Raw genomic sequence first — 26,069 nt, forward strand, 5'->3', positions numbered from 1 at the left:
AATACTCTTTGTCTGTAATATTAGTTCATCCTCAAGATTACCGGACCACTGCTGACCTATCGATCTCGCCTTCCATTACATGCCATCACCCCATTTCTTGTTGCTTGCTTTTTCTATACTATTTTCTTTACTTTTCATTCAGTGTGCATGCCTCCTCTTTACATCGCCTATAGCCCAGTAGGCCAGGGTGGGTGTCTGATTCCTTAGACTATACTTCAAGTCGCTTCGACACCTTCCTATCTTGTCATTGTATCGCATTTTCGTGGTGTATGGAACTGATAAAATTGCTAATAAACCAATGATGATGATGATGATGATGATGATAATATGATACAGTGCAGACTAATGTGAAAGTTTTCCCTTCACTGATTAAAAACGAAGAAAGCTTGTAAAACCAAACACCAAAATACAACCTTCCCGGCTAATAAACCGATAATATGATTTCGTCTAATCTCGTCCAATCTTCAGGACGCATTTTCCCCTACACCGAAGGCCCTTGCAATACGCCGGGTGGGGAAAAAAAGGCAACCAAATTACCTACGTACTGGACTCGGATATCTACTACAAAAGCGACGTGGACGCCGAACCAATCGCCATCACAACTTCTGGTGCTGGTTCCATGGGACGTATCGCAAATGGCGTATGCGACTGGATGTATGAAGGTGAGCCTCAGAGTGGGCGTATTGAATGATATATTCACATTGACATAAACCCGCATTGAATTAACCCCTGACGAGCGTCAGCCGAAAATATTCGGATTTATTTCAACATGGATACATTAATTAATTGCATATTGAAGTTCTCTACTTCCAAAAGTCTCCCAGACTTGGACAACTAGATAATTCCAGTGGTCAAATTACACGAAGTACAGCGAAATGCAGGTAAACTAATTCTAATCTAATTTGTGAAATCTTTCTGTGCTCTAATTCTAATCTTTAATTAATTTATTATTTATTATTATTATTTTCTAATTCAGTAATTCTAATTCAAATCTAATTTTGAAACGAACTGTGTATATAATTCAAATTCTAAGCTAATTCGGAAAGGCTGAAAATTTGCTAGTTGTAACGTACAACAGTGCTGCAGTCTGGTGCAGACTATGCTCCAGACTGTTCAGGGTCAAGTGTGCCTGTATGATGCTGGTGTGATCAGACAGATGACCTTCACGGTCTTATCGATCAATCCTATCTAATACCGAATACTGTGCATGCATATTTTCTGTACCACCATCACTGCCGTGTGTTATGTATTTTGGTTGGATGAAAATAAGACTCTCTCTCCCTCTCTTTGCCTAGGAAGCTCTTCAAGCAGAAGTGGAAACAATTGAAACGCTTAACCACTTGAGCACGTATAATGCAATTTGGCTAAATGTACATGGGTACTCCAAAAAGTAGAAGCACTTCACTAGACACCGCGTCGGGTGCTACGGAATATTAATGTCATGCGTTAATGCATTTCGTCCGAGTGAATGATCTCATCCTGCATGAGGTCATCGTAGGACGAGGTGGCCGAGTGGTTAAGGCGATGGACTGCTAATCCATTGTGCTCTGCACGCGTGGGTTCGAATCCCATCCTCGTCGCGTGGGAACGTAGCTCAGTGGTAGAGCGCACGCTTCGCATGTGTGAGGTCCCGGGTTCAATCCCTGGCGTCTCCATTCCATTTTCGAGATTAAGCAGGATAAATGTATTTTTGAGATGCAGCGAGTCAGAGACCAGGGATGGACAGACTTTTTAGCTCGCGTGCAGCATTCAGATTCCGCATCTAATCAAGGGCCGTAATATATAGAATTGGGATTATAAACCAAAACGCAATGTTTGTATTTAAATTTTATAGTGAGGAGATGAATATAATCTATCTGTATATTTAAAACACTACAAACATTGATTTGATGATAACCATCACGCGTCAGACACATTGACGAATTTCAAAATCTGATTGACCTTAATAACCAGTTTGTCAAAGCTAGGAATTAAAGTCGGTTATCCCGATTCTTGGGACTGGGTAGGAATTTGAATCCGTGAACAGCGATATGTTCGTAGATTTGCTGATTCTACTTTATGTTTAAGTCCAGGATACACAACAATGACAGCATCATGTTTGCTTCAAATATACGCTTGTAAATAAATGGATAGTAAAAATACAAATACTTCTACACATACAGCGAACGAATCGACCTAAACACACACGCGAATCGGTTTTTCCAAGTGTGGCACTAAAAGTAACATGGATACATTACTTAATTGCATATTGAAGTTCTCTACCTCCAAGAGTCTCCTAGACTTGGACAACTAGATAATTCCAGTGGTCAAATTACACTAAGTACAGCGAAATGCAGGTAAACTAATTCTAATCTAATTTGTGTAATCTTTCTATGCTCTAATTCTAATATTTAATTAATTTAATATCTATTATTATTATTTTCTAATTCAGTAATTCTAATTCAAATCTAATTTTGAAACGAACTGTGTGTATAATTCAAATTCTAATCTAATTCCGAAATGCTGAAAATTTGTTGCAATGTACAACAGTGCTGCAGTCTGGTGCAGACTATGCTCTAATTCTAATTCTAATTCTAAACTAATTTATTATTTTCCTGAAAATGTCTCTTTGACCGCGGCATTTTGCAGCGAGTTAACAAAAATATCCAGTGCCAAGCCGCCATCGCCTTACACACACCATACAGTCATAGTAGATACTGTGACGAAAAATAGGATAGCCTGCTAGAGTGTTAGCATATAAGTAGCCTGTACACTGCGAAGTACATCCTATAGTTTTTAAAACTTTACGTTAGTACAACGCCGTACTGAGTGCTGGCTAACATGGGCGATGGTTAAGCCACGCAGTTGAAAAACACGTTTTTAAAGCTTCAAGTGAGTACAACGCCGTACTCTGTAACATGGGCGATGGGCATGGTTACCAACTTACCACAATAGAACTAATATTTCATTAAAGTAGTAAAAATATGCCTACAAGAAATATCATGATCATAAACGTTATTTTATTTTGAACTATGAGCTGCGCACGATAGCTGCCGACGATTTCCAGCCACTATAATGAATCGATATTGGGGCTAGCGGCTAGCCAGACATAATACTAACTGAAAGACTATCTAATCCTAATTCTTGTGAGAAGGTCTTATGCCGTTTTCTAAACGTCTCGGTCTTGGCAGTGTCTGGGCCATCGCACGCCAATCTGCTTAGTGATATCAGCTGATGTCGAAGCAACGCTGTTGCCATCGCCGAACTCTTCATCTGTGGCAGGGAATAGTGTTGTTTGGCCCAGGCGAATAGCTTATTTTGAAACAACAACAATAATTTGAAACTGAAATCAATTTTAGCATGTCAAAATGCTTTACTTCGCGTTCTTCCAAAATCACAAATCAGATCGCCGGCCGCGATTGCGGTGACCCCTGGTATAGGACAAAACGAGCCAAGCTTGGTGTACAGACGTTAACCATTCTCATCGTTATGGAAATACGCTGTGATTTGAACAGATTTTTGCTGCATTTATTTCCCATTCACAATTTCATTCAATTTCCAAGTTTTTGCGAATTTAGTAATTCTAATTCTAATTTGGAAAAACTTGTGCCGATCTAATTTTAATTCTAATCTAATTCGGAAAAGATAAAAATTTTCTAGTTGTCCAAGTTTGATCCGGTGGACTGAAAATAGCTTGGGCAACTCGACATCTTATACTTTAAATAAATATTTGCACATTGTACGTACATATTACTGTCATTAGCCTTCATGCCGGTTTGGCATTGAAAAGTGTATCAAAACATTATACAGCATGGCAGAAAAACCATTGGTAACACCACGGATGTTCGAATACATGCGTTTCACAATGAGATTGCATGAGCCGAGGTGAAGTGCGACGAGGTGGCCGAGTGGTTAAGGCGATGGACTGCTAATCCATTGTGCTCTGCACGCGTGGGTTCGAATCCCATCCTCGTCGTGGGGGACGTAGCTCAGTGGTAGAGCGCACGCTTCGCATGTGTGAGGTCCCGGGTTCAATCCCCGGCGTCTCCATTCCCGTTTGGAGACGAATCCGGAAAAATTGTGTTTTTGAGATGCAAAGGTGGCAAACATTTTAGCTCGTATGCCGCATTCAACATCTGAATCCATTCACGGGCTCTCCGCGCGTGCGCTCGAATCCCACCCTCCTCGTTTGTGGACAGTGCCTCAGGGCTCAGTGATTTTCGATTATTTCTACTTCTACTGAAATGTTTTCCATTTTATAGGTAGAACTGGATCCAGAATACTCACGTTTTTGCTCACTTGCTTATCGCTACTTCTACTTGTGCTTGAGTAGAAATTGACGATGTTGATTAGATTAGAATTAGAATTATATCTACGCAGTGTTTTCCAAATTAGATTAGAATTATAGCTACTCAATTTTCCTGTAAGATTTTCAGATTAGAATTAGAACAAAGCATTATTTCACAAAATAAATTAAAATTAGATTACTGGAATTTCGCTCTAATCAGACAACTAGAATTATATAATTTCCAAGTCTGGTTGCTTCAACTTCCTCTTGAGTAACAAACGATGCCTACTGAACACCTCTTGATTGAAGGCATTGAACTTTTAAGATTAAAAATATATGTATCATTATCACATTTCAGAGGAGATGTTCCACAACACTTTGGCTCATTGGACTTCAACTAACGGCACGTATCTAGCGTACGTTACATTCAACGACACGTTAGTGCCGCAGTCTCATTTCATCGTCTACTCGCTACCCTACACAACGGTAAGTCTGTGCTGGGTAAAATTAAATGCAGATTTGTAATCCGCTTGCGATATCTCAAAGGTTGAATCCGTGAATTATCCGAAGCCAGGATACACGAACCCGACCGCTTCTGTCTACATACGCGACCTTGAAACTGAGGACACTATCATGCTACGAATACCGGATTCATTGGCTCAAAGGTAAGCAATTTCTACCGAATAAACACTAGCCTGCTCTCAAGATCACCTGAAGTCGACCTGACCCATCAAACTCACCTATCCACACATGCGTCATTAATTTTCATCACCGATCGCTTTATGTTTCCCTTATATATTTCCATCTAGTGTACATGTCTACATCGCTTAGGCTCAGGTTGGTGTCTGATTTCAAAGACTACTTCGGGTCGTTTCGATACCTTCCTATCTTTTTTGTAGTATCGCAGACTTGTGGTGTTTTGAAATGATGAAATTAATTTATAAACTGATAGTGATGTGATCCTGATATCAAATCTTTCAGCGTTTGAGTGGTTAGTTTTGCGAACCGCTGATGTAATGCGTGACGTATAGTCCAGGGTTAGCCAGGAACGAAATATTTCTACTTTTTCTGAGTCTACTCAAGCTGGTTCACTTCTACATTTCTTCACAGTTTGAATTTTTTGTAAGCCTAAAGTAGCTTAAGGGTGCTTTTAGGAATGAAATTGTCTTGGTAGCCACGCGCAATATCCCTGTATGAGGGTAACTGAATATATTTTTTTAAAGCGATGAGGTCACGAATATTCAATTGTGACGTGATAGTCGATTGACATTGACACTTGAAAATATAGGGTAAATATAGCTCCTTTGACGAAATATCTACGTACTACAGCTGTTGAACCGACTATTTTGAGGGTTTCAACCAATCCATATCCTATATACGTCTTCTGTATCGGGTGGTAATCGTCCGTAGGCTCAGGCAACATGTTTTTTGGAAAGTGTTTACACAATTATGGCATAATTTTACAACAAAAACACAATTTTTTTTAAAGATCTTTGTTTAAATGTAACCCTAACTGTGCGCAGCTGGTGAATCCTACCAATATTTCCAGGGATCCGATTTTAAACAGCGTCGTTTGGGCGAGCGACGACGCTCTCCTCGTGTCTTGGAGTAATCGCTACCAGAATATTTCCACTGTCGTTCACTGCCTGGTCCCGAAAGATTTCAAAGAACGAGAAGCCGGGCTGCGTTGCGAGCCCGTGCACGAGGAACGCAGCGATTGGTGGATACAGTATATTGTAAGTACCGGGATATTTTTACGTAGTTGCAGGCAGACTTAGACGCCATGTAATTCTAGTTGTTTATATGTTTAATTCGACGAAGTAGAGCAATGGTTTCCAACCTGGTATTCAGGGAGCCCTTGCGAGTCCGCGAGAAGGCATTTGGGGGTCCGTGATGACCTTAATAAATTTCAGGGAAAAACGAAAAGCGGTCTTTTCACATCCATATACCTCTTTAGAGCACATGTGTCATGCTTATTGCTTAAGCAGGGGACTATTAACTGTATCGGTATGCATTACGACAAATTGATGTTGCTGCTTACAGTGTGTACATTGTACACTGTACAATGACCTTACACTACATAACAATACCTCCACCACAACGCATGTCGATCACAGTCAAATCATGATTATTATCTATTACGTAACAGAACGCATGCGGTTTAGTTCAGGAAAGGCAACAACGGCCTAAGTCAGTGCGAGGCGCAACTCACGCGAAAAACCTCTGGCTATCTTCCCATGCTGTGCAGATGTTTCTTTATTATGGTATCATGTCAATTGTTTATTGAATTTTATACCAATAGTGTACACAACTCTTGTTCTTTCGTTCGGTCGAACGACAATTTCACACAGTGCTGTATAGTTGAGTAGCATATTTATTACAATAGTCAATAGTATGTTAATTGAGTTTCAGGCAAAATTTAGGCCGAGATCCGCGGAATTAATAATTTGTATAAACGGGATCCGTGACAAAAAAAAGTTGCGACCACTGCATTGGAGCGAAATGCCGACAATTTAGGTCTAATCTAATTTGTGAAATGTTTCTTTGCTCTAATTCTAATTCTAATCTAATTTGCAAAATGTTTATACGCCTAAATTTTAACTCTAATCTAATCTATGCTGTTCCTGAAAATGCTACAGGGAACTGTATCGTGCGAAACGAGACAAGCATGTCGTACAGACATTTGCTATTCTCAGGCTTATGAAGAGGAACTATGATGTGATAGAAACTATATAAACTTAATTCAACGTCTAAGTTGTCGCGAACTCGGTTATTCTAATTCTAATCCAATTTAGAAAAGCTGATGCTTTTATAATTTTGGAGTTGTCCGTCACTGCTTGCAGATATATCCTACTGTTATTTTGCCATTATTTTGCGCGCGCTAGGTGCAGAGTTTGTGAGCGTTGTAGTAGAATTTGAAGTAACGCCCTAAATCTGTTCTATTTTTCAAGATTTAAAGTGGTTACGTTTTTGCTAAACTAAACATTTTTTGCTGCCAGACTGTTCAGAGTCAAGTGTACCTGTTTGATGCTGGTGTGATCAGACAGATGACCTTCACGGTCTTGTCGATCATTCCTATCTAATACCGAATACTGTGCACGCATATTTTCTGTACCACCATCACTGCCTTGTGTTATATTTTGATTGGATGAAAATAAAGAGACTCTCTGTCTCTCTCTCTTAGCCTAGGAAGCTGTTCAAGCAGAAGTGGAAACAATCTAAACACATAACCACTTGAGCACGTATAATGCAGCTAGGCTAAATGTACATGGGTACTCCAAAAAGTAGAAGCACTTCGTTAAACATCGTCTCGGGTGCTACGGAATTTTAATGTCATGTGTTTAATGCATTTCGTCCGAGTGAATGGTCTCATCCTGCACGGGGTCATCGTAGGACGAGGTGGCCGAGTGGTTAAGGCGATGGACTGCTAATCCATTGTGCTCTGCACGCGTGGGTTCGAATCCCATCCTCGTCGCGTGGGGACGTAGCTCAGTGGTAGAGCGCACGCTTCGCATGTGTGAGGTCCCGGGTTCAATCCCCGGCGTCTCCATTCCAATTTTGACATGTAGCGGGATAAATGGATTTGTGTGATGCAGACCAGGGATGGACAAACTTTTTAGCTCGCGTGCCGCATTCCAGTTCTGCATCCATTCACGGGCCATACTATATAAAATTGGGATTATAAACCAACACGCAATTTGAATATTATATAGTGATGTGTGATGACATGAATATAATCTATATGTATATTTAAAACACACCAAACATTGATTTGCTGATAACCTACACGCGTCAGACACATTTACAAATTTTGAAAGCTGGTTGACCTGAATAACCAGTTTGTCAAAACTAGGAATTAGAGTCGGTTGTCCCAATTCTTAGAACAGGGTGAAAATTTGAATCTGTGAACAGCGATATGTTCATACATTTGCTGATTCTATACTTTATGTTTAAGTCCAGGACACACAATGCTGACAGCATCATGTAGGCTTCAAATATGCTTGTTAAATAAATGGATAATATAAATACAGATACTTCTACATATATAGAGAACGAATCTACCTAACACACACGCGAATCGGGTTTTCCAAGTGTAGCACTAAAAATATTAAATCTGCTGGAGTGGCCAATGTAAAATCACACTCGTGATCCGAATTTAGTCATTCCCGTTTTGACTTTCTGTGATGCTCAACAGCTGAAACCTTAACGTCGGATAATCGCGCCAGCAATGACACAAAAAATACCGTAGCTAGAATATAACTTATATTTATCATGGTGAAATATATTTGGAAAAAGTTTAATCGAGTCAAGTAATTTGATTTTTAGTACGCATTTTATCAATATTTTTAATACGTTTCTTTAGACTTTAGTGGGCCGCACAAAATGAATATGCGGGCCGTAGTTTACCCACCGCTGGTTTAGGCCGTGACAAATACGTTCAAGGTCCAATCCCCGGCGTTTTCATCTACTGAAGAAAAAAAACGAAAATCGCTGAAATAACTCAATTTCAGTCCGCAGTCGCTACAGTTAGAATAGGACAAGCACAAATTTCATCTTTTCCGAATTAGATGAGAATTAGAATTCCTCAATACACACAAACATGGAAATTGAATAAAATTCCAAACTAGAACAAAATTTAAATCCAGCTCGTATTAAACCAGAGTTCCCTCTCATAAGCACGAGAATGATAAATGTCTGTTCGCTAAGCTTGCCTCGTTTCGCACTATGCAGTCCTACTGTAGCCTTTTCGGGAAAGCCGGAGACTATATTAGAATTAACATTAGAGCATAGATACATTTCGCATGTTAGATTATAATTGATTTACCGACATTTCGCTTAATTAGTCCAATTAGTTGTCAAAGTCTTGCCCGGACGGTATTCTGTGTTCGGGTCGGCACTATATTGATATGACAACACAAACCAGATAAACGCGCAACACCCTGTTTCCATCCCCTATGAAGCGAAATCCTTCGAATGGCCTAAGTTACGAAAATCCACATTCCACAATCTCTGTTGCAGAGCAGCAAGCCTGTATCTGGTCCGGGAAAGACATTTTTTCGCATCGAAGAGAAGAAACAAGGAGGCAATGGTAATTTTCATCACATTCGCGAAATCGATTACTCCACAGTACGTTTCGTCATTTTCCGAGTTGGTTATATGCTATCTGAACTATCTCTTTCTATAGAACCCGCCTAATACCAGATACGTGACGAGCGGCAATTGGGATATCGCGAAAATCGTGGGTTACAACCCGTCAAACCGTTTGCTGTAAGTTTCTTGAAATCGTATCAATATTCACAATAAGCTGTAATTGGATTGTAGAAGCGATCAGAATAACCAGCGCTGTTTCTCAGCAGGGTTGTAATGACTCGAGTCGCAATTTTCCGGCGACTCAACTTGACTCGAGTCATTTTCTTAAATACTGAAAATGACTCGACTCGACTAAAGTCAATTTGTGTATTGACTCAACCAAGTCATGACTCAAGACTCGGACGGCCGAAACAGTTATTTCATTGTGACTTAGAGTAACAGTAAAGTTCCACATCATTTGTATTTCGTCTATCAGTACTTGTGCATGCATATTACGGCCAAAAGCTGTTAGGAATGAGGAGAATTGGCCTATATGAATGCGAGGCCGTCCATATCCCAAGCAGAGTTGTAAAAAATTGGGTTGAAGAAGATTTGAAGTCGAGACTAAAAAGTGAATACAATGACTTGGACTCGAGGCTTAACAGTATGACAATGACTATGACTTAAACTCGAACCTCCGCATACTTGGTCTCGGAGTCAACTCTACTCAGAACCTGAAGAGTATGTGGTCGAGTGGTTAAGGCTACTAATCCGTTCTTCTCTGGTTCGAATCCCGTCCTTGACGTTTGGGGACGTAGCTCAGTGGTAGAGCGCACGCTTTGCATGTGTGAGGTCCCGGGTTCAATCCCCGGCGTCTCCATTGCCCTTTTGAGATGAAGTATGATAAATGTAATTTTGATCGTAGTTAAAGAGGACTACCAATTCAAAACGAGTCTCAATAGGACATGGGAGCAAGGTCCAGGAGCCTTATTTCTTCCAAAACAGGGGAGTTAAGTACTCACATCTGCTGTGAACCTAATTGCATAAAATGTAATATACTGTGATCATATTCAAAATCTGGCACGAAGTTTTGATGATTGAGTGCCGCTAAATGCCTGAGATTAGTAATTGAAGAAACATCAACGGGAAATTTCGGTATATGTGTGGGCTCTTTGGAGCGCGTAAGGCTAGGTGGCCGAGTAGGTAAAGCGATAGACTGCTAGTCCGTGCTCTGCACGGGTGGGTTCGAATCCCATCCTAAACATGTGGAGACGTGGTTCACTTCGCCAACTCAAAACAGGTCGCGGGCCACTTTTCAAATTTCGTAGCGGCCACGGACCGCATGAATTCAATAACGATATAGACGAGGCCACACAGCTTAGCAACCACGTTTCAAAACTTTATGTCGGTACAACGCTGTGCCATCTGACATAAGCGATAGGATGAAACAACAATAATGTGTTGAAACTGTATTGAATTTCAGCATTTCAAAATGCTTTTCTTAGCATTCTTCCGAAATCTCAAACCAAGTCCCGGGCCGCATGCGGGCCGCGAGCCGCGTGTTGGTGACCACTGCATTAGAGCATACACCATAATATAAAACAACAATTGAGCACACGACACTTGACTTGATAACTTTGAAACTTACCTCATATATAACCCGCATGCTCCGAATATGGTCTGTAAGGAGCATACCCATAGGTTTGTGCAGCTTACTTGCAATTTTATACTACATTCATTTATACGCAAGAGACCCTGGAATACTTCGAAATCGCTATTCTACTTGTACTCCATTATCACTACTTCTAATGGGGTTCCAATACTGACTACTTTGACCACCTCAGTTCAGATTTCAGAACACAATATGATCACCCGGCGTTCCTTACTTATACAATGCATTATAAAATGTTCTTTTCAATTCTCTACTATTTGAGGAGCTTCTTGGAGATACAGACTACAGAACTTCAATATACAATTGAATAGTATATTCATATTATATTATATTATTCGGGCTCATTTCAATATAAATGCATTATTCAATTCTCCGCTAGTTGCTGACGATTATCCCTGGTGACTGTCAGCTGAAAATATTCAGGTTTATTTCAGTATATGGAAATTCTGTACCTCTGTGAGTCTCTTCAAATACATGAATACATGGCTTGAGAATCCTATCACGATGTATTCCACCAGATATTACGTCAGCACCGAAACGTCCCCTCTCGAACGGCGGCTGTATTCCGTGAACACGTCCGACGAGACGAACGCACGCACCTGCTACACATGTGACAGCGATTGCAGTTACCTTGACGCTACCATGTCGGATACTTCGGAATGGATCAACATCGACTGCTCCGGACCCGGAGTGCCGTATTCGGCGTTGATCAAGAACGACGGTACGTGTGGCGATTATTTGGGACATACGCAGATTATACAATTGAATAATATATCCATGTTGAGGTAAACCCGAATATTTACTATGACACTCATCCAGACTTGGACAGGTAGATGATTCTAATTTAATTAATTAGAACGAAATGCCGGTAATAGTATTCTAATCTAATTTGGTAAATGTTTCAGTGCTATTCTAATTCCAATCTAATTTTAGAATAGCTCATATGCTCTAATTTAAATTGTAATATTTTAATATACTTTTTGAAACTATTCACATGATTAAATTTAAATTTTCGTTTTCTGCTCCCAGTTGAAGTAATTTTGACATGTCTTTGAAATCGCTGCTCGTACTTAAAATCAAGTAGAAAGTAGTTTAAAAATTTCCATTTCTCTACTTGAGTAGCAACGCTGACTACTTTAACCGCCTATGGAAATATGCTATACTAAATTCCAGGTTCGGATACGACTCTTTACGAGTCGAATGCTGCGATGGCGGAAAGAGTGCTGAACGCTAAATTGCCGAATGTCTCGTACGAAACAGTTACCATAGACGGGGAGCTTGGGACGTACGGTATGAACTGGGCGTGCTCACGCTCATGCCTCACTGGTCGAAACCGAGTACCGGTGTCATTCGAGTCAAGTGTTCGAGTGGCCCTTGTTGTTTGTAGTATTCATGGTGGTCATTTAGACCAGGCGTGTTTTCTTTATTTTGATTCCATATCCGCCTATTTGTAGCACGGCCCACTTCTCGCTGCTGTAGTTGTTTTTGAATGGTTTGTATATTGGTGCTCGACTACAAATGGTCTTTTGCACCAGATCTATGATGATAGTATTATACATCGTATTTTATCATCACAAATCTCGACCAGTGAGTAGAGCATATTCTATCACAGTATCCATTGTGAGAGGAATGATAAGTAATGTTTCCAAGCGGAAAAGAACGACGTCTCTTATTTGGTCGCTTTGATACTGTCGAGGTCCTTCATGTTTGGTGCAGTGGTGACGTAATGTTCATCTGGTACGCCACAGCTCTCTCACTCTCCGATATCGTGAATCCCCACTTCTAGTCATTTTAAGACACCGCTTGCGCGGATCAGATGGCGATTACTGCCCCTAATATGATTTAGTAGTAGTGATGGTGGAATGTAAAGTTCAAAAATGAATCAAGGATAATACTGCAAGGCGTACGTCGACAACTAAAGTTGACATTTCTTGTTCATGCCTTCTTCACAGGACTTTCTGACAATGCCGCGGTTCGATCACTATTTTTCAGAAATGTCGTTTCCATGAACGGGCGTATTCTTGTGTTACAATAGACTATATATACTTTATTAAGATGCTGATAATGCAGGGGTGTCAAACATACGGCCCGCGAAGCAATATCTTGGAATTTTCAGTATGAAATACGTCCATTAAATAGCCCCTTAAGACAGCGAATGTCGAGTGTGTTTGAAAGCCACATAATAACTATATACCGGACAGCGGCGTTGTGGTTTCTAGTCGACATTAGAAGCAAGTCGCTGGTATTGACAACAAATTCCGAGAAGGCAAAAGAGTACATATTGAGCCTGGACTTTCATGGAAAAATTGTCTAGAAGCGAGTTATTCACAGAGGCGAAAACGCCAATGCGGAACCCTTATATGCAGGTTATGTGGAGAATTACAGAAATATAATCCAAAAATATCTGATTGTAATGCTGGCTGCTACAGTACTTCTGACTCGAAAGGTCTCCGGCTTCGAGAGAAACCCGAATCGCTATTCGCAATATAATAATTTGAAGTAGATTCCAACGTCCGTGTTTACAGTTCAATATTTTATATTTATCACAACGCAAAACGCATACGCAGGGTTGACGCCAGGATACGACTAAAACAAAAGGAAGAATATAAACATGCCAACTTATATCATCATTAGAGCCAATGTTTTCTCGGTATACAACAGTGTTCTGCCACCCCATCATATTATTGTCAAATCCATTGTTTGCTAATGAAGGTGACGCTAATATAGAACCCCTCATTTCCGAAATATAATGTAATATACGACCGTGTTTATAGCCTTGATAATACAGTATTCAAAATGAAAAGGGGCATGGATTTTGAAGTAATATTTTGGAATCATTTGACTGGTGCGGCCCGCTATCGATACAAAGTTGTGAATCCGGCCTGCGACGTCAGTTGAGTTTGACACCCCCGTGATAATGAGTTACGACCAGCAACCGATGTTCAGGGGCTCCGCGATCGGATAAAAGTATCGTAATTATATCCTTCGTTGGTAAAAAAATGTCTTAGTTAGAAGGACATCTATTTCCGTTACTCGAAACAATCGACTCGACTCAAATCATTAGTATTGATGCTTGAATCGTTCTGCTCAGTCCTACCCAACGCTGGGAAACCATTCAACTACATTTCCAATGGAAACGCAGTGGGTCAAATGACAGCAATGTATTTCGATACGTGACTTGTCATATTGTAGTAATGCAGTGAATGCGATTCGTTTTCAAACCTGTGTTTCCGTGTGCGAGTTCCATGTAGTATTACTCCATAAATTTCTTTGAAGTCTGCGTATAGCTCGTTGATGCGAGGTCTGATTTGTAAAATGTCACGTATACTTTTAATGCATCATGCACTCTCGTATCCTTTCCCGCGTGGTTAATCTCGACGATCGTGTTACGATATTACATTCTGTTGCAGATTTCCAAGCCAAAGTCTATTTACCGCCAAATCTAAAACCGGGAGATGATGTCCCTGTACTTCTCTCGGTGTAAGTATTCCATCTATTCCTTATCATTTGTTTCCCTGTTCGCAATTATGGTTTTGACGAATATAGCAGAGTACCTGCCACCGACCAACTCAACTTTAATCCAAATCTGTATATATTTATTAACATGGGCGGACTAGCAAATTAGTCGGCCCGGAAATTTCGAAACAAATACTGCCCACAAGCTACTCCGCGCTTGATCATTAAGAACACAACTCAAGCCAAAATATAATGTAATGGTTGTAGGGTTTGATTTAAAACAAATATCAATTTAAAACAGACATCTTTAAAACAAGGCCCTTATTTCAAACATGTTTTTTATTGTTTTTTTGTTTTTGTTTTTTTGAAGCCATGACGTCAGGAAAATTCAATTGTGACGTCATAGTGGATTGACATTGACAATTGAAAATATAGGGTAATACAGCACCTTCGACGACATATCTGTACTATTGCTGTTGAATCTACTATTTTGAGGCTTCTAACCATCCCATATCGATATATATCGGCTATATTGGTCGGTAATTGGCCGTAGGCTTATACAACAGGTTTTTTCGAGTGTATTTACACAATTATGGCATAATTTTACAACTTGAAAAAATACCAGTTTTGTTTTTTGTAAAAAGGCCTTTGTTTTAAACATGTTCTGAACAAATTGTTTTAAAATACCGTTTGTTTTAAATGCAACCCTAAATGGTGGCGATTGTTTCTTCTCCACAAGCTGATCTAGGCTTGGTGCAACCAAGTCGAATGACGCATACAGTATTTAACTATACATTCGATGAAGACATTTCTTTCATCATACAATCTCGCTTTGCCTATACGCAGGTATGGCGGGCCAGGATATCAGTCTGTTTCGACTCGGTTACACTTAAATTGGGACACGTATCTCGTCGTGAACCGGCAAATTGCTGTGGTCGCCTTTGACGGACGAGGTTCATCATTTCGGGGATCGAACGTAATGAAGGAGGTCAACCGAAGACTCGGCACTTACGAGATAGAGGATCAGATCACCGCGCTCAAGTATGGCTTCCTACATTTGTCTCATTCCTTTCAAGTGTATGCGATTCCATATGCGTATTCGATCTTAGCTATCTGACAATGAGTTTGCATACGGGCTGTTGCCGTGAGACGAGGTGGCCGAGTGGATTAAGCCGTTGTGCTCTGCACATGTGGGTTGGAATCCGTCCTCGTCGTGGGGGGACGTAGCTCAGTGGTAGAGCGCACGCTTCGCATGTGTGAGGTCCCGGGTTCAATCCCCGGCGTCTCCATTCCATTTTTGAGATGAAGCAGGATGCACGCGTGGGTTCGAATCCCATCCTCGTCGTGGGGTGACGGAACTCAGGCTTAGATCGCACGCTTCGCATGTACCCGGGTTCAATTCGCGGCGTGTCCACCGTTTTGCTGCAGAAACTGTCGTTTTGCAGTTAGTCGCCAAGTTATTCATTCATTTCAAGCTCTCAAAAGGTGACCGAGGTAACCGAGTGGTTAAGGAGATGGACTGCGGATCCATTGCGCTCTGCACCCGTGGGTTCGAATCCCATCCTCGTCGTGTGGGGGACGTAGCTCAGTGGTAGAGCGCACGCTTCGCATGTGTGACGTCCCGGGTTCAATCCCCGGCGTCTCCATTCAACTTTTGAGATGAAATATAATAAATGTAGTTAAACAAGGCTCCCAATTGTCTAGAGTAATAATTTCCAGTATCCCCGAATCAGAGAACTTAGGTACTAACATCCGCTATGAACCTAATTTCATAAAATGTAATATAAATAAATGTAATAATATATATTTATGCATATGCCTGGGTTCAATTCCCGGCGTGTCCAGCGTTTTGTGCAGAAACGGTCGTTTTGCAGTGAGTCGCCAAGTTATTCATTCATGTCAAGCTCTCAAAAGGTGACCGTAGGACGAGGAGTCGAGTGGTTAAGGATATGGACTGCTGGTCCATTGTGCACTCCGCGCCCACGCTCGAACCCTATCCCCGTCCTGTGTGGACAGTGGCTCAGGGCTCAGTACCCGGCTTCTATCCACTTCCAATTTGATGCCAAGAAATAATTATATAATATAGTCGGAGTGCAATAGTCCAAGCCACTTAATTAAGCATGCGAGACTTGACTTTATAATTTTGAGAGTGCCCTCATGTACAATCCGCACGCTCCCATGGACCAGAGGTGGTCAGTTGACGAAGTCATCCTACTTTTTTTCGAAGTATTTCTTGCTTACTTGCATTACTTCCCCGACTGGTTATGATTTTAGATTATATGATTTATCTTATAGGTCACAGTATTCGGCTTTTTATGCACAGCTAGCCCTATGATACTTACCGAGCAAACAGTAAAGACGTTACTTCGACTTCGACTTGAGTAAAAACGATTGCTACTTTGACTGCCTCTGCTAAGGCGTATCGTCGGCTATCGCTAAGCCATATCGTCGCTGCGGGATCAAATTAGCTTATGTCCAATGTCCATATTACTCAGTTCGAGAAAATTAACTTTATGTAAAGTTTCCATTTTCTTTCTTCCATACCTTGGCCATGGCTAGCCTTGAAGAAAAGATGTCAAACAAAACTTGAACAAGATATCGCCGAAAAGATATGAAAATATAACAAGAACATGCCGGTTTGCTGTCAATTTGGAAAATATATCTCAAAAATTATAAAAAAAAGGACATAAGCTAAGATTCCACCGCGACGACATGCGAGGTCTGCACTTTACTTCCTATATCTCCATCAGTCATGTCTCAGTATCAGTAATCAATTGAAGAATTCACATTGAAATATACACGAATATTTTTTGCTCACACTGGTCACGGGTAATCACCAGCCGAAAGTTTATTTCAATGTGTATATATGTTTCAATTGTAAATTACACTTCTATGTCTCCTAGACTAGAGTCTCATCGCATCTTTGCATATAGTTGAAATGTATTCCACCAGGGAAATCATGAAGCGTCATCCAGTCCTGAACCGGAACAAGGTCGGCGTCATGGGCTGGTCTTACGGCGGATACGCGGCCATGAAGGTGGCGATTCATCCCACGTCTCTGGAGAGCGACTTGATGAAGTGCGTGATCGCCGTCGCGCCGGTGACGAATTGGAAACTGTACGACTCCATGTATACGGAGAGATACATGGGCTCGCCGGAATACAACTACAGAAATTATGAGGTGCTTGACCATTTATTGGTGACCTTTAAGGCCCTAATCATCGATCATTCTCTTTGGTATTTTCAGAATAGGCATGCATTTGAATGCAAATATAATCATACCCCTGCTAGATAAGACTACTTGTGGGACATAATTCACTGTTAATTCTGTAATGAATAGACAGTACATAGAATACGAGGGCCGGTGTAATGTGAAGCGTGCGCCACATCAACATGATGCTTCGCACAACGCCTACTGAAGCTTTACAACAGTGTTATCTAAACGTTTTTACATAACGCCCCCTTGACCAATAATCCAGGTATCAAACGCCCCTCACCCCTTAAAATCGACACAAATGTGACTTGTATTGTTTATCACTCACAGAAACGATGTTATAGCTCATGGCTATTTTGGTTAATATAGTCTATAGCAGAGGTCTCAAACTAAAATATACTCGCGGGCCAGTTTTCCCGTTTTGACGACGCAGCGGGCCGCAGCATTTATAGGGGTATTCTATGTCTTTCCAAGTAGGCCTTATTTGGCGGGAATGAATTGTCCTATTGAAAGTGAGCCGATCAAGCAGACTATCAGTAAACACACATCGTCAAAATGTGATTTACTCTTGTATAAATTTAGGCCTGACAAGAAAAGAATCATCACATTTATAACTATTTGAATAGAATTGTTGTTGTACTTGATTTAAATTAATTATAACATATAGACACCATATGGGCGGACAAATGTGTGATGCCATTATAAAAGCTATCGGGTTATAATCTTGCAGCTACTATGAATATTTTGAATTGAACAGATTGATAATAGAGACTGATCTGATATCAAAACATTTTTAGGTTGAGCATTTTAGGTTGAACATTCCAATCCAGGATTCGGGTATACTTCTGATAAGTAGGCTAATAATCTCATGGCCAAATATCTTCAAATATAGGAGCAGAAACAAATATAAATATATTAATGAATGTGTCCTAGTGACTGAAATGTCGGAACGCCGAACGGCCCATTGTTGTTACATCGTTGGAGCTTACCACTACGGTACTCGGTAGTCGGTACCGGTAAGTGGCCTCAAAAACATGGTTTAGCGACCAAAGATGTAACTGACAGATGATTACCAATGCTTGCCATAACTACTTGCTTAATTAGCGAAATACCAAGCTGCGACCTTCTGATCTATTACTATTCCCCTGATACGCGATTAGTTTGTTGCGTCCATGGTTATAACAAATTCACGCCATTCCGAGTCACTCCGAGAGTCCATTCGGGTCATCTTCATTTTACCATCGAGTTAGCCCGAGTCTGAGTAATTCTAAGAAAGGTCGCGTCCAAGTCCAACTCACAAATTTCAGTCACGAATCGTCTAAGGGTCATCCTGAATTGTAAATGTGGCGAAATTGTGAATATTCCACTGCATGGTAGCGTTTGCATTTGATGTGATAGTGAAGTTTGATGAATTGTTTCAGGCTTCTGGGGCAATTTAAAAGGGGATTTTGACTTTATAACATGAAAAGATATATGTGACACTAAAATATTTTCAAATTATTAAAAATCTAAAATGTCGTCGCGGGCCGCACAAAATCTTCTGGCGGGCCGCATGCGGCCCGCGGGCCGCGTGTTTGAGACCTCTGGTCTATAGGCAGTATAGGTTGCATGTTATTTCAAAGTCACAATTCTGTAGAAATCTCAGAACAGACAACATCAAGGAATAAAATCGTAATAACGTCCCAGGGGCGCTGACGCCCACATGGGGAACCAGTGAATTACAACAGCCCAATTTACCCTTTTTAACGGCTGGGAATTATTTCCAGATGTATGCGAAATCGCTATGATATCATGATCAAATGTCACGGTGATTTATGATGATAAAATGCCTAAACAGTCCCACCTACTACGTTTTATATGAATGGTTGCTGAAACCCGTTTATTACTATCTGTCGTCCAAGATGGCTGTTTGATTGAACGACTTCATTCCAAGTTGTTTCGACTCCTGCCTATATCTTTCCAATGGATCGCGAACCTATGGTGTTTTGAAATGACGAAATTATTTGAACTGAAGTGAACTCTCTACCTATATAGGCCTACGTAACGGTACACGTGTCAGGCGTACCAAATGTGATTTTTCGCGAAGGAGTTGGATATTACGAATTACGAATTGACTCCGCCATTTTACTAATATCTCTTTCGTTGTAAACCTAGGAGTCGAGTGTGCTCAGGCAGGCGTCCAAGTTCAAAAACTTCGAATTCCTCCTCGTACACGGCTTGAAAGATGACAACGTGCACTTCGAAAATACAGCCGAGTTGGAGAGGGAACTGGTACAAAAAGGAATAGTTCACAGATATCAGGTGGGGTTTGTATTTGCAACGAAGACAAGAGATGCACGATCTATCTAACACGCCTTCTGCGCTGGTTTCGGTTGTGATAGTGTGTCGTTAAGTAGAATATCCGTCCTGCTTAATTCGTGGGGAATATTGTTCTAAGGTTTGGTAATAAGCCTGGCATCAAATGTAGTCGGTAACGTAGTACGTCTACTTTTACGTAGGCGCAATACTTGATCGGGCGGTTATGCCGTCGTTTTGCGTGAATCGTGACACCGGTGTACTGTTGTGCGATTTTATAGCAGCCCCCGCTAGTTCAGTGTCATCACCAAAGGTGGCCAAAGTAGTCAAAAAAGTTACTCAAGTAGAAGTAGAAGTGGCGACGAAAAAATCTACTCGAGTACGAGTAGAATTACATCTTCCATAAGCCACCTAAAACTACTTGAAGTAGAAGTAGAATAGTAAGTACGGTAGTTTTGAAAACAGTCTTAATAGAGGCATTACTACACCTGCTTTTATGCTTCAACATGTAGGTTCTGCAGACAAAAGAACTAAATGTAATTAGAACTCAAAGTATGATACTCCGAATATCATACTCGGAATTGAAAGTGAAATACAAATACCACTTCTAAAAAGTGGAAAATATATTTTATGTATTTTGCCCATAAAGCTTCAAGGTGATCTGCTAAAACGTTCCAAAAAGCCGGATTTTCCAGATAGCAGGACACGTCATGGGCTGCTAGATAACGATAGGATAGGTAATTGCTAGATTGCGAAACGGTAGTTTCAAACGTTATGGCGGGCCATGTTTACTGTGATGAAATATTTGATATGGGCGACAATGCGGTGGGAGCGGAGCCATAAGCAATCCGGTACCTGAATTATATTCACTGATACTTTCTTGAAAGATAGCTGTGACTCCATAACTACTTTGCGCGAAGCGCAACAAAATTTCTGGGCTTCACTTGACTTTTATGAATATTAATTGTTGGTACTCCGTGAAAACAGCCCCAACATTCCTCAGGCTATCTTTCGTATCGGGGGATTAAACTACTTCTACTTGATAAACTGAAAATAGCGAGCATTAAGTAAGTAGATCACAAAATATTTCGAAGTAGAAGAAGAAGTAGAGAAAATCAGATCTACTTGAGTAAGTACCAGAAGTAGAGGAAAACTACTTGAGTACTTCCAAAAAGTAGAAGTACTTCGTCACTGACCACCTCTGGTCATCACTACTAACCGTGGCGTATCTAGGGTATAAGTTTTGGGGTTCGCAGCCCCTCCCATTCTAAACTTGTACTGATGTTCATGTAGAACGCCGATCAGATTACTATTAAATATAAATTAATAAGTCGCTTCGGCATTCAGTCTAGGTAATTATGTTTCCGTTCGTTATAGTAGTTGCGCATTTTTAAAACTCGTTAGTACTAGCATTTTGAAAATCCAGTAGTTTGTATAAGTCTGCCCCTCTCTGCAAAGCTGTTTATAACCGGATTCGGATGGTTGTATCCAAATATCCGGAACTGATCCGCCCAACTGATCTTCTCTATGTATAGGTTTACACCGACGAGGCGCATTCTTTGACGAACGACCCCAGAACGCGAAAACATCTTTTCCGCATGATGACGCAATTTTTGACGGAATGCTACGGAAGCACGTGACACAAGAGAATAATTGCGCATCCGTATTGACTTGGGAGCCGGTATAGTCAATCGAACTGGGGAATGGCGACTTGTGGGCAAGAATGTGCGGACCGCACGTCGTGGCATCGCTTCTGAACGCGGACGGTGCACCACGTTCTGAAGACGATTTCAATCAGCATGACTTCAAACAAGATAAATACAATTACAAAATTGCAATCTCAAAATTTATGACGCCACTATTGGCGTAGCCAGATGATCATAGTGGAACGCGACTCCCAATAGAAAATGAGTTTCCCAAGCGGTCACCATGTCTCAATAGGTGAATAGGAGCTTGGATTTCTAATATCCATAGTAACCTTATTTCCTTGAAACAGAGAAGTAACAGAATATGTACTGATACCTGCTATGAACATAATTGTATAAAATATAATAGGTAATATAGTGCGATTTTATTCAGAATGCGTGGAAGATACAGTTTTAACGATATGTTGGCGTTAAATACAAGAGATTACCAGTTGGAGAAACCGAACTGGGCTATTGCGGTCTAGGTACAGGCAATGCGGAGGGTAGAGGACGAGGTGGCCGAGTGGTTAAGGCGATGGACTGCTAATCCGTTGTGCTTTGCATTTGTGGGTTTGGATCCCGTCTTCTCCGAGTGGGGACGTAGCTCAGTGGTAGAGCGCACGCTTCGCATGTGTGAGGTCCCGGGTTCAATCCCCGGCGTCTCCATTAATCTTTTGAGATTGTCTTGATCGCTGTGCCATGAGTCGAGAAGTTATTCATATTTAAATTGCATCGCAATAACTTCAACTTTACACCGTATTGTAACCACGGCGCGTCGCAGTAATTCATATTACCCGATTTCCTGCAGTGCATTGTCCTCAGCGCGTGTGCAGGATGCGATTCACGCTAGCGTTGGGACCCCGGGAAATCCCGATCCCGGGATTAATCGCAATGAAATCTCGGGATTTGTGAACAGCATCTACCAAGGCGTAGCGTCATGTGTCTTATTTTGGTAATAAAGCAGTGTTACAAACTCGGCTGATTGTCTAAAACAATTCACAATTATATGATAATAAAACCAACTATGGCATAAAATGAACTGCACCATCATTTCCGTCGTAGTCTACGGATCGTTGCAGTGGCTCATTCTGCATACGACGCCAAAGTTGACTAAAAAATGGTCAACTTAACGGCGAAAACCGGTTTTTGGAGCACCTACTCGATCAAAGTAGTTAGGTGAATGATTTTCCCGTTTATATGTCCTCTTCTTCGGATCCGTAAATATGGGGCGATAGGGGATGGGGGCGGAAATGTGTGTCGAGGTTGATAAGGGGGCGATGAGACGAAAAAGGTTGGGAACCACTGGTGTAGCACAAAGGGACTGGTAACGCATTTAAGGTCCGTACACATGATAGTAATTAAATCAACACGCACGACTCAATCGGGCAAGTCAAAAAAATATCATTCCTTTATAAATCGCAAAATCCTCGGTTCAATGAACTTCCTAGCCAGGTAACTGCTGTGGACGGGCTAGCATTTAAACAAATTGCTCCAAAGTGAGCAAATTCGTCGGGCCTTCAAGGCTGACGGCTATAACTTGCCAAGATGTCACAAACGGGTTCGGGACTTCGTGATCGAGCACAAAAAAAAATCCGAAAGTGTGTAGAAGAAGAGATTACGGCAATGTAACGGAATGATGGACGTTTTTCGATCACGTTGGACAAATCAACTCCTGCACGAAGCAGGCGGTACATGAATTTAAACGCTCATTATCCGGGTGGCTTTCGATCGCTGCGTTTCATTCGTATTCACGGGAGCATGTTTTTGCGTCAATATTACAAGGAACAAATGTTGTCTGTGTAGCTTGTATGTGCATTTTGCTACTTTGCCAATCCCGGGATTGAGGAGCGAAAATCCCGGGAAATCCCGATCCCGGCATTTGAAATTTGATCCCGAAGTCCCAACCCTAATTCACGCCCTCGTCATTTAGGCTATGGTACAGTTCACTTCTGATACCTGATGCATTCGGTTGTTTTGTGGGATATAATGTCAAATGGATAGAATATAGATTTTTGGACTGCAGGTCTGGAAAAGTTCTTGCACAATGATTACATCCCAGGATGATTCCGGGGATCGTTGGCGCTGTATCACTATAAACGTTTTGTGCAACAGGTCATTCAGATTGCGGTCACATGTAGGCTAACTTTTTTGAGTTGAGAGTGCTTTTTTACAATACCAGAGATACAGTCAATAAAGTATAAAGGCATAATAAACAGATGTCCGAATTTTCAAATCAACTCCCATATTAATAGGCCTTTTGCAGGACTTCGATCACGTGACTCGGTCGCATAGCAACCACAAATTGGTTAGCAAGCTACTTTCTCGCGCACCTGCTTCAGTGCTAAATATCGCATATTGTACTGTTGATTTCTGGTTGTAAACGCTTCGGAAATTTGTTGTAGAAGTCATCAGAGATTCACCTATGCTAGATGTCAATCATGTACAAAGCATTTAGAATGATATCGTCAGAATTACGCAGAAATCCATCGGTAACGTAGTCGTATTACGGTACTCAACTCTGATCATATGTACTTAAATTTATGCATTTGAAGTAAAGCGATTGGTTTATATTCTGGTAAGAGTATTTGTTAGTTCAAGCAGTACTATTTGTCTGTTGTGGAGCCTGATTTGGGATGAAAGATATGACTAAAGCAGCCGGGTACCGCAAGGATCAGGATATACTGTCTTCTGGTTTGGGTGCTGGCGTGCTGCTATAAAACAAATGTCGCTGAACACATCGGGAGTATCTTTTGGGAGAACCTGCCATCAAGACTAAGCAAAGCAGTGCACTTTATTGTTGCCTTATACAATGCCGATCTTATTAGCACTACTTCACAACTGCGATTGAAGTGGATTTGGCAAATCACACGCGATTTTGATAAATAGTTGATGTCACATATGTGCGCTATTTTGCGAACTTAGGGAAGTAACTATCAAATAACTCTTAGAGCAGCTCAAACGCAGTGACAAGATCGGTCATCCTATACCCAGAGGTGGTCAACGTGATCATTGTTGGGAACCGAGTGCAAGAAATGCCTCAATTTATACTCCAGTACAAGTAGCACTTTACTTCCAGGACATGTCCAAAGTACTTCAAGTGGAAGTAGAAATGAATTTCTGAAAAGTAGTCAAGAAATTCGTTACATGAAGTAGATTTGGTTGAGGGTCCCTTAGTTTTAGAAATTAATGCCACGTGACAGCTGTAAACATTTCATGTTGCATCTTCTTGATCAACGCAAAAGGGTTGGTTGGTTGGTTTGTGGTATTCATGGTGTTTGTCGACTACTATGGTCATTTACACCAGGCCGATATTCTTTTTATTTTCCGTAACTGCCGACTTATAGCACGGCCCACCTCTAGGCTTTTGTAAGACACCGCTGACGCGGATGATGTGGCGAGGAGGAGCCTAGGTAAACCTCCAACACTTAGGTATCGGAATTCGGAAGTCGACCTCGGTCGGACTCGAACCCGCACCCATTGGTGTTGCAGCCGCGGATTATACCACTGCGCTCTCTCGCCACTAACGCAAAAGGGTGATGACGCCACAAATATGTGCAATTTTCAAAAATTAATTTAGTTACCGTGGTACTGGGGCTATTTTGCCCAGTTGTTATGACAACCTCACGCTTGAAGGGGATACAATCATGCGCCAAAGCTACTTTCTAGTTGACAAAATCCCCAACCTGACAAAAAAGTACTACCTAAAAAGTGTCAAGTAGAAGTGGAAGTAGCCTAAACTCATAATGACGCTAGTACTCAGGTAAAATAGTACTTCGTTGCTGACCCCCTCTGTGTATTGGTTCAACCAACTCAGAAACATCCTCTAAAGACGACGAACATTGTTTCTTTTGCATTGACTCCGTAATATTCTGAACTTATGATATTCTTTGATTCATTGAATTTACAAATAAACTTGCAAAGAAGTGCAATTTATTAATTTTTGTGCATTCGATACCCAGAGCATAAGAAATAGTTGAAGAAAAATGCATGTTAACCTTATCAAGTTCAATAACTGCCGAGACTCTTATGCCTATGTATTTTCATCTACCTCCATAGCCACTTGTCTAGACAGATTCATAGCATCTACGGAAGAGCGCTTGTCTTGCTATACACAAATGAAATATCATTTTCGAAGCAGACATCAACATCGGGAAAGAAGTTCACGACAGTTAGTCGGTGGCCAGATCATCTGCTGACATTTTCTGTTGGCATGAAACCACGCTGCCTTCTACTGCATGACCGAATTTTATGTGTTGATAATAATTGGCTACAGGCTGAATTCTTGACGAAGGCATCATCAATTTCTTAGTGGCCTATGTTCGGCTTTCTTGGGATAATCCATCAGATCATTAATTCGTATACATGTGGTATAGCCATGCCTTGAAACTCAAGATATTTGCACTGTGCCAA

At 41.1% G+C, this 26,069-nt stretch overlaps 1 protein-coding gene and 11 non-coding genes across 15 annotated transcripts in view; all 12 read left to right on the plus strand.

Moving 5' to 3' along the window:
- LOC145444197 (inactive dipeptidyl peptidase 10-like) overlaps positions 1 to 21,812 on the plus strand; it is a 44,636-nt gene extending 22,824 nt beyond the window's left edge. For all 4 annotated transcript variants that reach the window (XM_080322126.1, XM_080322125.1, XM_080322128.1 and 1 more), the window contains 13 exons: positions 469 to 662; positions 4,626 to 4,753; positions 4,814 to 4,932; positions 5,817 to 6,003; positions 9,287 to 9,394; positions 9,453 to 9,535; positions 11,528 to 11,730; positions 12,183 to 12,299; positions 14,420 to 14,489; positions 15,312 to 15,506; positions 17,418 to 17,646; positions 19,834 to 19,980; positions 21,510 to 21,812. In XM_080322126.1, coding sequence (XP_080178252.1) covers positions 469 to 662; positions 4,626 to 4,753; positions 4,814 to 4,932; positions 5,817 to 6,003; positions 9,287 to 9,394; positions 9,453 to 9,535; positions 11,528 to 11,730; positions 12,183 to 12,299; positions 14,420 to 14,489; positions 15,312 to 15,506; positions 17,418 to 17,646; positions 19,834 to 19,980; positions 21,510 to 21,614 — 1,885 coding nt within the window. In that variant the 3' untranslated portion in view covers positions 21,615 to 21,812. The remainder of the gene's footprint in view (positions 1 to 468; positions 663 to 4,625; positions 4,754 to 4,813; positions 4,933 to 5,816; positions 6,004 to 9,286; positions 9,395 to 9,452; positions 9,536 to 11,527; positions 11,731 to 12,182; positions 12,300 to 14,419; positions 14,490 to 15,311; positions 15,507 to 17,417; positions 17,647 to 19,833; positions 19,981 to 21,509) is intronic.
- Trnas-gcu (transfer RNA serine (anticodon GCU)) lies at positions 1,499 to 1,580 on the plus strand. Its single transcript has one exon. It is a non-coding gene; the product is annotated as a tRNA-Ser (tRNA).
- Positions 1,584 to 1,655, plus strand: Trnaa-cgc (transfer RNA alanine (anticodon CGC)). The gene has a single exon. It is a non-coding gene; the product is annotated as a tRNA-Ala (tRNA).
- On the plus strand, positions 3,874 to 3,955 carry Trnas-gcu (transfer RNA serine (anticodon GCU)). Its single transcript has one exon. It is a non-coding gene; the product is annotated as a tRNA-Ser (tRNA).
- Trnaa-cgc (transfer RNA alanine (anticodon CGC)) lies at positions 3,958 to 4,029 on the plus strand. Its single transcript has one exon. It is a non-coding gene; the product is annotated as a tRNA-Ala (tRNA).
- Trnas-gcu (transfer RNA serine (anticodon GCU)) lies at positions 7,661 to 7,742 on the plus strand. Its single transcript has one exon. It is a non-coding gene; the product is annotated as a tRNA-Ser (tRNA).
- On the plus strand, positions 7,746 to 7,817 carry Trnaa-cgc (transfer RNA alanine (anticodon CGC)). Its single transcript has one exon. It is a non-coding gene; the product is annotated as a tRNA-Ala (tRNA).
- Trnaa-ugc (transfer RNA alanine (anticodon UGC)) lies at positions 10,146 to 10,217 on the plus strand. Its single transcript has one exon. It is a non-coding gene; the product is annotated as a tRNA-Ala (tRNA).
- Trnaa-cgc (transfer RNA alanine (anticodon CGC)) lies at positions 15,683 to 15,754 on the plus strand. Its single transcript has one exon. It is a non-coding gene; the product is annotated as a tRNA-Ala (tRNA).
- Positions 15,953 to 16,035, plus strand: Trnar-gcg (transfer RNA arginine (anticodon GCG)). Its single transcript has one exon. It is a non-coding gene; the product is annotated as a tRNA-Arg (tRNA).
- Positions 16,040 to 16,111, plus strand: Trnaa-cgc (transfer RNA alanine (anticodon CGC)). Its single transcript has one exon. It is a non-coding gene; the product is annotated as a tRNA-Ala (tRNA).
- Positions 21,813 to 22,253: 441 nt separating the features above from the next.
- Positions 22,254 to 22,325, plus strand: Trnaa-cgc (transfer RNA alanine (anticodon CGC)). Its single transcript has one exon. It is a non-coding gene; the product is annotated as a tRNA-Ala (tRNA).
- Positions 22,326 to 26,069: the final 3,744 nt, after the last annotated feature.

This window comes from Botryllus schlosseri, chromosome 8, assembly GCF_051294905.1.
Source record: "Botryllus schlosseri isolate E-star chromosome 8, Bs_hap1, whole genome shotgun sequence".
NCBI classification, from domain to species: domain Eukaryota; kingdom Metazoa; phylum Chordata; class Ascidiacea; order Stolidobranchia; family Styelidae; genus Botryllus; species Botryllus schlosseri.